Source organism: Schistocerca piceifrons, chromosome 11 (assembly GCF_021461385.2).
Source record: "Schistocerca piceifrons isolate TAMUIC-IGC-003096 chromosome 11, iqSchPice1.1, whole genome shotgun sequence".
In the NCBI taxonomy this organism is placed as follows: domain Eukaryota; kingdom Metazoa; phylum Arthropoda; class Insecta; order Orthoptera; family Acrididae; genus Schistocerca; species Schistocerca piceifrons.
In genome coordinates this window covers 143929879-143945580 of record NC_060148.1, presented here as the reverse complement: position 1 = coordinate 143945580, position 15702 = coordinate 143929879, and the positions used below count along the sequence as shown (strand labels likewise).

Sequence of the window (15702 nt, the reverse complement as noted above, 5' to 3'; positions counted from 1 at the left end):
CAAATCCGATAAGAATTAACCCTCTAAGGAAGCTTTAGTATTTGTTCTCTATATAAGATGCATGTAGACCTTCAGTTGACACATTCTACATCTTTCATTGTGAAAAGGGCCTGTATAACACCTACGAGAGGTCCCCAGCAGTGGGACCGACTTTGAAATCATTTATTTGCCGATGTAGGTTAGGGTCCCAGGTGTTGCTCCCTGCAGCCGTTCACCCTGGTGGACCCTCATTTGCGAGTAAATGGCAAAAAATTTCATAAATTCGATTAATTCTCTACAGTTTCGTAGAAGGGATAACTGTCTGTGCAGTGTAAGGGCTGATGCAAAAGATTATGGGTTTGAATCTGATAAAAGTGCTTCAAAAGTTTTAATTTTTAAAATCCTTATCGAAATTACTTTGGTCATTATTTTTATACAGTTAGTGTTTAATATAATTTTTTTGTTTCTGTTCCTTTTGTCACTTCGTTTTAATATTTTCAATTGCTCTCATTTTTTTCTTTGTATTGTTTTTTTTCCAATTTGGAATCTTTGTACATGTGTGTGTGAATTTAATTCTTTTTGTTTATCTATTATAATGTTTAAACATTTGAAAATGACAATGTTAAGAAACAAAAAACTAAATATTCTACAGGTATTTATATTAATTGTGCATTGGTATCAAAAATGTATTTTTCGTTGCAAGGTGTACATTTTTTGGAAGGTAATCATCGTACAAAAATTTAAAAAATAGATTTATTAAACAGTGAACAAAATAACACAGATGAAGATGTAAATGACAGAAGGGATTATAAATAAAACAAACTTAATGCAAAATGAGGAATAGAAATAACGAAGACAGTAGCATGGACAAAAATATAGGATGATGCAACAGAAAAAATTAAATTGAAATTAATACACAGAAATAATTAAAATCGCATGAACAAAGATTCCAAATGGAAAAAGAATATGAAAAAAGGAAATAAAACGCAAAGATTAAAATGATGTGTGAAAGCAATATAAATAGAAAGTTACATTTAAATGAATTAACTCAATAAAAATAATGAATAAAAATAATAACAAAGTCATTTCTTTGAAAGCTATAAAGCATTGTGCGAAAATCAAAAATTTTTTTCCGCTTGTTACTTGCAAATGAGGGCCCACCAGGGTGAATGGCTGCAGGGTGTAATACCTGGGACCCTAACCTACATCACTGTCTAGATGATTTCAAAAGGTCGGTCCCACTGCTGGGGATCTCTCCTTGTTAAAAAAGTGGCAGCAGTAGCCGTTCTAAACTTGGGGAATAAAAAGGATGATATGAGTGTGTTAAGGATGCCTGTTGTTGCTAGCGTTTCTGGCAGGGATTTCCTCCGTGTGCTGCCACAGCCGTGGTTATGTAATGGATTTTCTCTTTGTAGGTTTTTAATGCATCATTTTATGGCACTCTTTACTGTCTGTACTTCTGGATGACAGAGTGTGTACAGTGCATCCTTTTAAAGCACAACTCCCAAATAAATAATTTTTTTTGTACAGCATCATTTGTCATTAAGTTTCTCAAATCGACTTGCACATATTCTGAGTTTAAATGTAGTGAGGTAATACATCAAATGGAATTATCTCCTTCGTGCACCGACCGGCACGGATTCCGTAAATATCGGTCGTGCGTAACCCGACTTAAATTTCTGTCTCGTCATATCCCGAATGCCACAGATCGGGGCAGTCGGGCAGATGCAGTATCTCTCTAATTCTGAAAATCGTTCGGCTCTGTACCACACTCGTTTGGGATATCGAGCAAAATTTGTGACCGAGGACTTTTTAGTCGGGAAGGGGCAGTGGTATCTCGAAAGGAAAGTAATCGGCAGGTGTAGAACTAACTTGAGGTGTGCTCCAGGGAAGCGTGTCAGGACCCTTGTCATTTTGGATGTATATTAATGTCCTGGCAGTCACTATCAAAGGTAACATCAGACATTTTGTAATTGATTCAGTTATTTGTAATGAAGTACTATCTGAAAGTAGTTGCACAGATATTATGTCATATCTTGATAAGATTTCGTAGTGGTGTAAAGATTGGCAAATGTAAACTTGTACATTTCACTAATTAAAAAATTGTAGTATCCAATGTTTACAGTATCAACGAGTCACAGTTGGAACGGGTCAACTCGTACATACATCTGGGCATAACAGTTTGTAGGGATACGAGACAGAACGATCAGTTACAGGTTGTAGGTCGTACGTAAAGCAGGTGGCAAGTCCTGTTCGGTTGTGGAATACTAGAGAAATGCGAGGTTGCTCACAAAACACCTGTGCTACCAGTCGTAGAATATTATTAGACTGTGTGGGACCCGTACCAAATAGGACTAATGAGGGTATACAAAAAAGGGCGGTAAAAATGGCCTCACGTGGGAGAGCGTAACAGAGCTGCTCAAGTAAGTGAATGGGCAAATACTTGAAGAAAATAGATGGATACTGCCCTGCAAAATCCTACTTACAAAATTCGAGAAGAAGCTTTTATGTGAGGAATCTAGGAATATACCATAACCTTGCCCATTTCACTCCTTCGAGGACTTCGGAGGCAGCTGTAAATTAAGTTATCTGAACACAAATAGAACAGAAAGACGTACTAATAAGTGATGCCCTCTACGATGCAATTGGCGGTAGTTTTCACGGTACCTGTGCAGATCTAGAAATTGCACGAGCCGTGTGCTCGTAGTTAGCTGACAGTCTCTGCACTTGTGGTTACAACCTGAAATACACTAGAAGCGGTAACAATACAGGGTGGTGACTCTTCTGGAATTCTCAGGAAATTACCTGGAAAATCAGGGAATTTTAGGAGTTTTATAAAATGTTATGGAATTCTGTGTTTTTAACGTGGTACTGAAATTGAATTTTATCGAGTTTTATAAACTCGAAGTTTTAAATACTTAATCCGTTGACGGAAAAAAAAATTGCGGCACCGAGGAGGAGTCGTGTGACACAATCTAAAGATGGTAGGCGTGTTTCCACATCTGGAAAATAATGTCTCTTCAGATTTCTCTCCAGTCACGTAAGAATGGCACTAGTAGTGCCACTATGAGGATGCAAATCAGGTTTCCTTTAAATTCACCTCGTAACGGTCGAGCTACCTGTGAGATCGGATGTGGCGATTCGATGTCAGTCGAGACCATTACCGACGCCTCACTGAGTTAGAACGAGGTCGCGTAATAGGGTTACGAGAAACTGGATGCTCCCGTCTGCGATATTGCAGAAAGGCTCGGCGGGAACGTAGCCGCTGTGCACGATTGCTGTAGCGGTGCTCACGAAAATGTTCGGTCGCAAGAAGACGGGGCTCAGGACGACTGCGTGGCACTGCCGAGAGGGAAGACCGTCTCGTTCGACGTACGGCTCTGGCACATCCTAATGCACCTGCTGTAGCAATTTGGGCAACAGTAGGCACCACCGTAGCACGACAAACTGTTACAGGTCGGTTACTTCGAGGACAGTTCCCGGCCAGACACACTGTACTGTGCATTCCACTGACTTCAAACCACTGCCATTTGGGACTTCAGTAGTGTCGAGGGAGAGCCAATCGGAGGGCAGAGTGAAGGTCTGTCATGTTTTCTGACAAAATCTGTGCCTGCCTCGGTGCCGGCGATTGCCGTGTGGTGGATCGGAGGAGACCGGTTGGCCTGCAGACGACCTGTCTGGGTATTTGACACACTGGAGCTATGATCTGGGGTGTGATTTTGTTCGACAGCCCGGGCACTATCCTGGTTATCCCACCCGTCCTGATTGCAAATACGTATGTCAGTCTGGTGATTCGACCTGTTGTGCTGCCATTCGCAAACGGCATTCCAGGGGGTGTTTACCGATAGGTTAATGCTTGCCCACATACCACCATCGTAACCTAATAAGCAGAGTATCGATATGTTGCCAGATCTGTATGCAGTCGAATGCGTACGGATGACAACTCCCGGCGTCTTCCGCAACCGGCATTAACTTTCCCCGTACTGACAGACCGAGTGCAACGGGCGTGGAACTCCGTCGCACGAGCTGACGTCCGGCACCTTCACGGCACAGTGCGTGCACGTTTGCGTGCTTGCGTTCCACATTCTGTTAGTTACACAGGTTATTAATGTAGAAGCATTCCACATTTGCAATGGCTTAGCTCGTACCTGTGACCTTGCAGTGTTAATACTTAAGTATGTTACCTACACAAATGTGTTCCCAAAATTTCATTACGCTACATTAGCTGTTATTTGGTGTTCAAATTTTTTTTACTGTCTCTGTATTTCAAAGTGTGTTAATATATGAATATTATTGCATATAAATTACTGATGTTTAAAAACTGCAGTTAAACTACTGCTTGTAGCTAGGATATAGCTCATTCAACTGAGGGGAAAGAAAAGTCTTCCCCCACCCCCATCCCATTCATCATCTTCATGACACCATCTTCCTCCTCACACCTGAAATTCTCAGGGATTCTTCCCCCCTCCCCTCCAAATTTAAATCGCCACCGTGCAATACTACAAAGTCTCTACACTGTGGATGTGGTTTATCTTTGTCACTGTTAGCGACAGTGCGAGTTGACAACTGCCACTCTATAGAAAGTTTGTACAGTCCTTGCCATTGAAAATGACAGTGTCTGTGTCGAAGTTCAAGTCGAAGTTGTGGAGCGTCGTTACTGTCCAGAGAGGGATTAGTCGTTTGCGGGATTATTGCAGGTGACAAACTTTATTGTGTAGTACATTTATTGCTTGTAAAGGAGAAATCTCCTTCACTGACGACTGTAGTTCGTATAGGAGTGTGTTATACACATGTTGCAATTAAAACTTTCAGCAGTTACCAGTCATTATCGGGCCGGATAAATTTGAGCATTATTTTTCTGTCACCAGTGACATGGATGTCAACAGCTTGTGGAACCTGAGCCTTCTTTGTGCCATTCCTTTTCTCACTGTCGATTCAGAGATATTTCACTTTTCCTCTTTTCTTTCTCTTCTTTTCCTTACTTCTCTTTTAACTGTACATTGTCCATAAATTAAATAAGGACTAGCAGTTATGTTGAACATGTTTTCAAATTTAGGCAAAAATGGACTAACACAAATTGATTTTTGTAGATTTTCATATTAATTATCAGCAGTGTAATCTAGATTGACGTAGGTTAAGCACACACTAGTGTTCTGGATGGTAAGTTCTAATTCAGTTTTTCAGTCTGTATTGTCCGATATGTATTGTAGTGTGATGCCAAAGACTTTACTGTAGTGTATTATAGTATATGTAAAACATAAAGTGCTGGTAATGATCAAGACAGATTTCTTTGAGAAACTTTTAAGGTGGGAAATGGGAAGGTCCATTTTTCTGCTCATCGGAACATCACAATTTCCAAACATTTTGGTAATACCTGTGGACAGAATGATTTGACAACAGATACAGATATTAATTTTCCTCTTGTTTTCTGTTCCAATTTTCCCTTGCTCAGCTCTTTATCAAAAAAAAAAATTTTTTTTTATGGTTGCTATAGCTTTCTGTTTGTTATAGAAAGGCTGATGGAAATAAAGTGTAAGTTAATTCGCTGTGCATTCTTCTCCTCTCTCATTCATTTTTATCTTCCTAATTCTTTCCCATTTAGTTCACAATTGTATTTATTGAATACTGCGAAAAATTCCTGGTTATAAGTGAAAAGTTTACAAGACCGATTAAAAAATTGTGTCCGATTGGGATTCAAACTTGAACACTCACCTGTGGGTATTTAGTCCAGTCGGAATTTAAGTTAGAAATACTAAACAATTATAAAGTTTTGGAGGAAAAGTAGCGTAAGATGTAGAAACACTTAAGAAAGGGAATTGTGATGCTAGAAAGGATTCGGTAGGAGCAAAGTATGAAAGAGTTTTCAGAAATTTAGTGGGTACATTGTCCTAATTGAAGCTTTCTATATCCAGATTCAGATATGGGATCATTTGTTAGTAAAAATTATGCAGTAAAGAGGCAGAATATTGACACTAATAAATAAGTAAAGAGTAGGGCTTTTTTTTATTATCAACTGTCTGATACTGAAGGACTTGCATTTATTTTCGTACGATTCACTGAGCGAGGTTTAAATTATTTTCAGGTGGATAGAAAAGTGCTTATAACCCAAACTGGCGAGTTTTGAATAAATTTGTGGATGTTTATCAGTAAATATGGCCAAGGAGAAACAGTAATACATTTATTGGAAAATTTTGTAGCTGTGGAACCCAAAATAGCTCTGAGAGCAAGGATCAGAGTCAGGAGCAAGCTTCCACGCAACATTGTGTGTCAGTGTAGGACAGAAGTAACTTGATCAGTGCACACTGCTATCTCAAAGCTCATATCTCTGCTACTGTTGGAGAATACCTTTTTTAATGTGCAGTTGTATATCAAGAGTGGAGATTTTTCTCTCTGTAATCATTAATACAGTACAGTGGCAACCATTTCTGTAAGGGTTTCTGTAGATCGAAGAGAGGTCTCGCAGACCTTCTGAAGACCTCTGTATAGTGTGGACTGCAGCTAGGCAATAATTGACTTCGCCTCACAGGTTTAAGTGTGCAAGTCTACAGTGTCGGACACACGTACAGGGTAAGCTGAAAACTCCATACAGTTCGTGCTGATTGTCCTTTCCTCATCCGGTTGATTCTCCTGTGTCCTTTCAGATCAATTCGGATGAGGCACAATTACCTCATCGAGTAGCATATTGGGGCTGCTCTCTTGGAACTGGGTGCTCGATTCCCTTTTTGCATACTGTCTCAAATAGACCAGCACAGATGGAACTTGCAGTGTCTGTTTTAATTTTTGCAATCCGAGATTGTGCAGGCTTTGGGAGCTGTCGGCTCTTGCCTAGATCTCCGTTCACCTGGTACAGTTTCTCGAACTGTTGAGGTGTTCCACTTGTGGGCCAAATAGTTTGAGCTGTCGCACAAAATGCCAGCCTACTGTGGGTGAGCATTCTTCATAAAAATTTGCTTCCTGGTGGGGCCCTCGAGTATAAGTTCCTCTGTGACCATCTCATTTAAATATCGCTGTATTAATTGTCGCACTGGAATTGCTTTTAAATTACTCTGACCCTATCTTTCTTGCTCCATCTAATTTCGTGCTGCATTAGGAGACAAGTTGAAAATAACATGTGGCATAAGATTGTAGAGCCTAAAAATTGTTTCATTTTCATGTGGAAGAGTTTATTTTTTGCATACTGTGAAAACTTGGGGGGGAATGCAGAATCTACAGGCAACACAATACAATATCTCTTGGATTTGAACTGAGGATACTTGAGATTGACATTCGATTCAGCAAATGTGGAACTTTTATCTGGCTGGCTTTGTTGCAGTATGAAGTAATTACTGTAAATTGTTATACACATACTTATTTCTGTTTTCTTTGGCATCACGTGTCTAAAATCGTTATATTGTTCTACCGTACTATAAGAATGGTCGTAGTAGGAATTACGAACTAATGGAAATAGTAAGTCTCATCACCAGTGGACCGTGAGATAATATACTGTTGTATGACAGGAACTGAAATCAAAATAATAGTGTTGCCAAGAAAGTTAGTTCCACCTTTTTTTTTTTTGTCCCCGGCTATTATTTATTCCACACAATGAAAATTACGCAATAATGATTACTATACACATTACTTTTCCAGCTAATGTCCTTCCAGTTCTGTGGCCCTGCTCCAGCGAGACACGAGGGTGTTTTTGCCCTGTTGGTACCAGCCCTGGCCCTGTCCAAGAAACCACTCGTTCACTGTGTGAATCACCTTGTCGTCGTCTTCAAAATTTCTTCCACTATCCAAACTAGTAGAAGTGTGAGGGAGCTATGCCAGGGCTGTAGGATGGATGAGATAATATTGCCCAAACCTTTTTTCTCATGTGGTCACTTCAGAGTATGTGAGAGTGCAGATAATTGCATCCTAACTTTCTTTACCGTTTGACAGAAGCAGTGCCAACTGCCGAGTCATAATGAATCGATCCGCACAAGTGAGAACATCGGCACACTGCGACGCGTCACCTGTGACAGTCATTGCAAATTGTGAAGATCTGCCAAACCCTCTGCCGATTGTCTCACCCTCTGCACCCGGCGATCAGCTCTACTCCAGTTGACTGCAAATGCATCGTAGTCTTCACACGAACGTTTGTGAATATTCTCCACAGTTTGAAATTCAGTGACAACGTGCTGCTTGTAACGTACGTCACATACGTGCACCATTTTGAAACACTATCTGTTGGATAAAATAAAATTTTTGCACACACACACACACACACACACACACACACACACACACACACACACACACTTGAGAAACTTCAAAGAAATCGTACCTAACATTTTGCATTCAGAGCATTGTTGTCAGCAGAGCATTACTTCCTGGGCTGCCTGTAGTGCAATGCTTAGCGTTTTAATCGTGTAATTGTGAAGTTACTGGATCGATTCTCACTAGTAACTTCATTTATTTTTACAGTTACTTGAATTCCATATCTGTTATCATATTGGAGTATTAATTCACAAGTATTGAATGATAGTATTTAAATAAAATAATATTTTGTATTTTAAATTACTAATTGCTTTAAAATGTGAATATCGTAATAAAATTGGGTAGAAAAATGGTAAATATGTTACTGTTAAGTGAAAATATAGTGTGCCAATAATACTGCTCAATCTCTGAAATTAAAAATAAAATATTTTCGGTTTGATGTTTAACATACTTAATCAAATCGTAATTTATTGCGTGAACTCGTATTGCGTTGTGGTTAATTAAAAACAAACAGTGCGGTTTTATTTTAAAGTTATCGTGTAATACTTGGTAATTACGATTTCAGTTTGTTAATATACAGAAAAGTCTAGGAGTCTAGAAAAAGAAAGTTTCTACTAGCAAGAAACAAACGATTAACTTCACTATTAGAAGATTAGAACATTATGCACTCAGCTGCAACTAACTATGTTAAAATGTCGGAAATATTTTGCACTTAGTAGAACTCGGAAATCGTCTCTCAATTCATTTAGAGTTTTCGGGTAGTGTGTTGTACAGCTTAAGATTTGATGTCTGGGCAGTGACCTCGCAATTCCTCGAGTACGAAGGAAGTCGAAAAGGATCTGTCTGTAAGATCCCCTCGTCGTTTCTGTCCGTACGGTAATTGTCGGCCCGCGACCTCGTGCTGTAGGCAATCGAAGGAAGGGTAGTTTTTTAAGACGCACCTGGATTTCCCGCAGGTGGTGTCGATGGCGCAGCCGCAGCCGCCACCTCCGGCCCCCGCCGGGCAGCCCGGGGCGGGTGCACAGCCGCAGCCGCCGCCACCGCCGGGAGCCCCCGCCCCGCAGCCGCAGGCACCGCCTCCGCCCCCGCAGACACCCGCCATGTCGATGGCCGCTGCCGGGGCTGCGGCGAGTGCCCCGCTGGTGTCTTACCCGATGGTGGGGCAGGACCTGCGCCCCGTGCTGCCGACTGGCCTCTCCCACTGAGGGGGTCTACTTGACACTGTGAACTGAAATTTCGTCACGACTCTAGTGCAATTTTTATGTGCTGATTTTGTGTGTTTATTTCTTTTTGGTTAAGAAATCTTTTCCTGGAATTCTGATTGGAGATAGTCGAACCTATGAAATAGTTTTTCCAGTAAATTTTGCCAAGTGTCATTTTCCACAGAGAAAGCGATTGGACAAATATTTGTACCTGGCAGTTAGCTGCGGCAACAGTTAAGGTGTCCAAAATGTGTACAGTGATATAACGTACGCTGCGACTTCGTATTGTGCGGTGGATCTGACAGCGGCTTGCTCTGAGCACTATTTGACCCTACCTTTTACGATTGTCGTAAAGCACGTACTCTCTCTTGTATCTGAGTTTCCTCTGTCGTATGTACAGTTTACTTACCTATTTCCGTTGGCTATTCTGTGTTTTAGTCATTTCAGTAGCTGACTCGAAGAGCTGTAGGTAGCTGTGTGATCGACTACTGGTGTGTATAAGTATTTTGGTGATTGGTCTTTTTCACGTAGAAATCTGTTTTCTAATTGTGAAACAACTATTGTCAATTAAACAGAAAATGTATAATTTACTTTTATTGATTTTTGTAAATACAAATTTGGTGTTATAGTTATGGAATGTGTAATGTGAAACTGAATATTGTTACATAAAATCAAGTTTTTGATTTTCCAAATGCTGCAAAAGATTCCACCTGCAGAAAGAATTTCTGCTCTCGAATTTAAAAATGTAATCACTTGTAACTGAATTGGACATCAGTCCCGTACAGCTCTGCAGTGTAAGTAAAGTAGCACGATAGCATAACTTCCGATGTGTTACTTTGAATTTAATTACAGGAAAAGAATTTCTTGTTGTGAATTGAAATATTGTCTTTTGAGTTAGGGAGCCTGGCACGAGATTGTACAAGATTGTGAAATCTTTGATTGTCAGATTTGGCAATTACAAAAAATGCGTATTGTGTATGGTACAAAACATTACACAAATTACTGTGAAATAATTACAGAAAATGGAGCTAAGAGTAAGAAAGATGACTAGATGCTAAGCACTTGCGAATTAACATGTACAAAAGAATAAAGAGTACAATGTTATCAGTCCCTTCATCTTTGTCTGGAAAGAGTGTGACTGAATGGAATGAGACTTATGGACACATAGTGGTCTCACATTAGCATTAAAATTCTCTCTCAATCCCATCTGTGGCAGCAAATCAGTCCCAGTTTCCGATAGATTCTGTTATGTTCCTATTTGATTCTGGAGGCTGTCATTTTTCTGAAAATTCAGAACTGCGCACATAATACAAGAAACACTTATTCACTGATTCTACCTGTATTTCTGCATTTGTTTTCTAGTTATATCACTGATAGCGGTATTCTGTTTACACTTAAATTTTCCTGCTGTGTGTTGAATGAAAAATGGATGTGGCTTCACATGAGTATATGCTCAGCTCACTTCCAGTACTGCAAAGTTCCATGCTATTAAGGAAGTTGCCAGTGATTAAAATTGGTATTACCACAGATGTTTTTGATTTTGAAGAATGTTTCACATTTGTTGTATTTGATTCAATATTTTGAGAGGTCTGTTTAAAGGAAATGGGACCAGTTCTTAACACCGGTTAAGAACTTGCTCATATGAAAAACGTGTGGACATTTACAAATGGGAAATTTGCTGTGTGAAGTCTTGGGCTAGGGAGACAGTTTCAGATTGTAAGTCTGCTTGTAACAGAAGCTATGTAACTTAGTTTGTAGGTAACATTTTTCATATTATACACAGCAGAAAACTGTTCTTTCTTTCTTAAATTTATTTTTAACAGTGCATCACAAACTGTTAATTGTTCTAATTAATCACACCAAAAGCAGCTTTTCAGTGGTTTAGGAAATTTATATGACACAGGAAGAGTCTTTCAGGTTTTTCCCACTAAGAAATATCATTAATCTGAGTGCTTCATCGAAAGAAATACATTTGTTAGTGATGTTGTCACTGCGAGGAATTTTCCCATGCAGCTGACACAGAGAACAGGGTTCCCAGATTGGCAATCTGGTTGGTTCATAGCAAGAAACATGTACGGGATTGAACAGGAAAGACAGTATCAAATTGTGTGTTTGATGGTTTGTTGCAATTGATCTGTTGATATATTTGAAACCTTAAAGTTCTAGAGCTATTGCTCTTAACAGAGTTGACTATCTCTGTGTCACACTGTGTATCCATTTGCGATCATCAGATGAAAGATAGAGGAAGAGGTATTTTGCAGTGAAATGTAGTTGAGAGCTTTGGTGGGTTTTGTTCAAACAAATTTTATTTTCCTCACTGTGAAATGATTTTGTTGTAGAAGAATTGTTTTATTGAATAGTCTTTATAATGTGCATAAGTTTCTACAAGCACTAATTGTGGAGTATATTTTAATTTTGTACTGATATTGTATTCCATGCACTGTCCTCTGAAATATGTATTATGATTTAATTTTTGTTGAAGTTGTGTTTTTATTTTCATTTGTCATACATAATGGTTTTTATTGGTCTTACACATATTTGCACATACATTTTACATTGTGGTTGACTATATTGCACGCGAGAGCTGTGGAAGGTGACACAGTATTGGACACTTTACTTTACTATTATTAACTGTCTGCTACAGAATTTTGGAATAAGTTTTTTTCTATTTCTTAAAAGAAAGTCTCATTTATACAGTGTTTTTCTCAGGTGGAACTGTTCCTTTTGTGATCCATTTTGTGTGTATGCCCTCCATCATGTCCCAGTGCTATTTCTGGGATCTTAATTTGTACAGGAATACAGATATAAGAATTTTTTTTGAGAATTCTCTTCTTGCTAGCTGTTTGAATCATCCAGTGTCATAACTGTCACATTTACACTTTGGCAGTATATATAGGGATTCCATTTGATGCTGCAAATAATGTTCTGTAGCTCTGTGGTTTGGCACAGTATATTATGTAAATAACTCTTAATAAAAAATGAAATTGTGGTAAAATGGTTGGAACATATTTGATGTGCAGTGCATATTTATTGCTCTCTCTGCAGTATAATTTCCCCTCCTCTTATAGGCATGGTTTCATTTAGTGCCCTCTGTGTGATAGTTTTGTATTGTTTCTTAGAAACTGCTAGGAAAATTTGACAAGAGGTTATAGATATATTTTATTGTACATTTGTGTATGACAATCTCTGTAACACTTTGAATGACTGTTAACAGATTAACAACTGTGTGTGATATAACAAAAATATAAATAGTAAGTAAATGTAGAAAGTAACTGTCCAGTGAGTGTTTCAAGCACATATTTGGACTCTGCTGCTCTGTCTTTACTGTGTTGGTGTTGCAGAATGTCTGAAGAAAGTAGATACCATTTCCAATTAAAGTGTAATAAGATCTTTCAACTGTAATCAGATCTGGAGAAGGGCGAGTGCAGTTTCCCCAGTGTCACATTTTTTTCAAACTCTGTGTTCACATTAATAAAGCTAAAAGAAAAACGAAAACTCATAAAAGAAGATGGGGATAGATGTTAGGGAGGAAGGGGTGAATATTCATTTGTTCTTGGTGAAATGGATTCTCTGTACTTGAAAAACTGATAGTAATAAAGTCTGTCTGTATTCTAAAAAATCCAGTTTTTAAATATGTTGTCTATGTAATTTCCTGTCATCATTTTTATAAATGCTCAGTTAAATACAAAATGTAACAACTGTTGCTGCAAGCCCTTAGAAGTTGTTTATCTTTTAATTATGCCAACACTGATAAGCCTCTACAGTCTCCAGTTATGAAAAGAGAACTAGTCTCTCTTTTTGACTGTTAAAATAGAGGCATGTAATGTGAGACATGCCACTGGAGGCAGCTCTGTCATTAATCTCAACAGTTCTGTTCAGAATACTGACAGAAGAGAGAGACTTTTCATGTAATAATATTTGTGTGTGTGTGTGTGTGTGTGTGTGTGTGTGTGTGTGTGTGTGTGTGTGAGTGTGTGTGTGTGGTTTTGCAGTATTGGGGTTCTTAATAAGATTAGCTTAGAAGTATGGAAATTTAAAGTTAAATATATGACATTCTGGGATGTACATGTTTTGCTTCTTTGCTTTTCTTGTCTCGTGTGTTAAAAAAGTAGAGATTCAATTATACATCATTGCTGTAACCAAGTATAATAAACATAATTTTACGTTCTGGAGTTGTTTGCTGGTAACTTTCATGCTCTGTGATGTTTCACTTATTCGAAGTTTACCCAGTCCCCTCTACTCTCCCTTAGTGTTGAAATGGTCCACGTTTGGAATCTGAGCTGAACCGAGTTTTATCTCAATTTCAACTGTTCATGAAAAGTAAAGAATGGCATCTGTGTATTTTCAACTGTATTGGTAAAATTCAAATTTGATTGCATACAGATGTTTCTTCTAAATATTTGCATTTTAACCCTTTCTCCGCTGTGAGTGCTTATACATTTTCTCCTTTTCAACGTTCCCCAGGTCATGCGGATTTGTATATGCACAACACGTAGATTTTCCTTTAGTGCTATGGGTGTCTGAATGAATCTTAGCCATCAACCTCTCACTGCTATGGATGAGTTACTTCCATATCCTGGTGAATAAAAAAGTTTTCAGTATTTCTGGTATATGTACAGTACATACTATCATTTGCGGAAAACCTCTTTTCGATGTGTTAAATCATTTGTGAGATGTGACAATTGTGATGACCAAGGTTCACAATGTGGAAGGACATGAATGGATCCATTGTATGCAACTACCTTTGGACGTAAAACCCAATAACTTGAGAATGATGCGAGATAACTTTCTGCTCTAAATTTTAAATAAATATCAATGTTTTATCTACATTTAATTCACTGCACTGTATGAGCTAAAATCAGCCATACACAAAGTTTATGCATTGCATTTTTACCTCTGCAAACTCTAAAACTTTGTGCAGTGTTTTACTTAATTTGATACAGTGCAAGTAATTATGACGGATAACGAAAAGAAACTCATTTCTTTATCGAGTGAAAATATCAACCTGTAAGGTATGTAAAAATCAAATTTTTTCACCTAATAATTTTCGAAAAATCAGATGATAAGTATTTCATATCGACCGGAACACCATCTCAGCACAGGCTCCAGCCATTGGTGAGCAGTACAGCCATAATGAGTGCCATGTCAGCACATAATGCAAAGAGCAGTGAAAGTGTTAAAGGAATGTTGCAGTATCACAATTAATTTGTATGCCTTTTCTCCTTTTAAAACTACTATTGACAGGTTTTACAACATGCAAGCTACAGTACCAGTTTTCTCCACATTTTTTTGTATTTTTATGACATAATCACAAGCTTCTCATAATGCTGTAACTGGTTTTGACCTACCAGTGTTCACCTTCAGGCAAAGAGCAGACAAAGAATCTGCCAAGTAGCTATGTATGTAATACAATCTTGAACATGGCTGACATACAGCAACCATATTTAAGTTTTACTGAAGGACAAAATCAGCCAACTGGTCACACAAATTTTATTGTGTTGACCTGGTTTCAATACCACTAAGGTATCTTACAGTAGAGTGTTGATTATCCGTGCCTCAGGGGCTCAGCATTTGTTTGCTGAGTACGGGCTTGGTGACCCCAGGATTCCTGAGCTGGAGGCTGGTAAGTGCCGCCAGACCTCTCTGTAAGCTCTATGAATGCTTCAGAGACCATCATGTGGCACATTGGTGGAAAGTTGTGTGTTTTGGAGAACGTGGGTCTTGGTTTCACTGCCTGGACCGCAAGAAAGGTACACACCTTTATATATATATATATATATATATATATATATATATATATATATATATATATATATATATATATATATATATATATATATATATATATAAAAAAACCCTCAACCTGAAGGTGTGCTACATGCTGATGAGGTGAATGGCTGTTTAGGTAAAACAGTCTCTAGTGGGAAACCTCTGGGCCACCTGCCATCCTCCACTTGTATAAGGCGTGCAGGGCTCTGCCTGCGTCGACGGAGTTCTCCTAGCATCTCTTGGGATCCCTATGGAATGGTCTCATCAGACTACTACTACTGACGGGATGAGTACACCGTGAGGTAGTACCTACACCCACTTCTCGAAGAGATCTCTGTTCGGCTGTCATCTCAAAAAGAAGTCTCAGAACCATAGTAACAGGGCACTAGTGTACCATAACACTTTCATTGTAATAAAGTGAATGGGGGAACCTTTGAGAAGGTCTCCCCTTTCTACAGTCACAAGGTGTTGCTGGGCCTGTACAAAGTGTCAAACGACAACATAATGGAACACTTCT

General features: G+C 38.7%; 1 protein-coding gene across 1 annotated transcript in view; it reads left to right on the top strand.

Annotated features, from left to right (window-relative positions):
- Nucleotides 1-13584, top strand: part of LOC124719821 (zinc finger CCCH domain-containing protein 10-like) — a 123326-nt gene extending 109742 nt beyond the window's left edge. Inside the window, 1 exon segment of the mRNA XM_047245010.1 lies at nt 9231-13584. Coding sequence (XP_047100966.1) covers nt 9231-9419 — 189 coding nt within the window. The 3' untranslated portion in view covers nt 9420-13584.
- The last annotated feature ends 2118 nt before the right edge of the window (nt 13585-15702 follow it).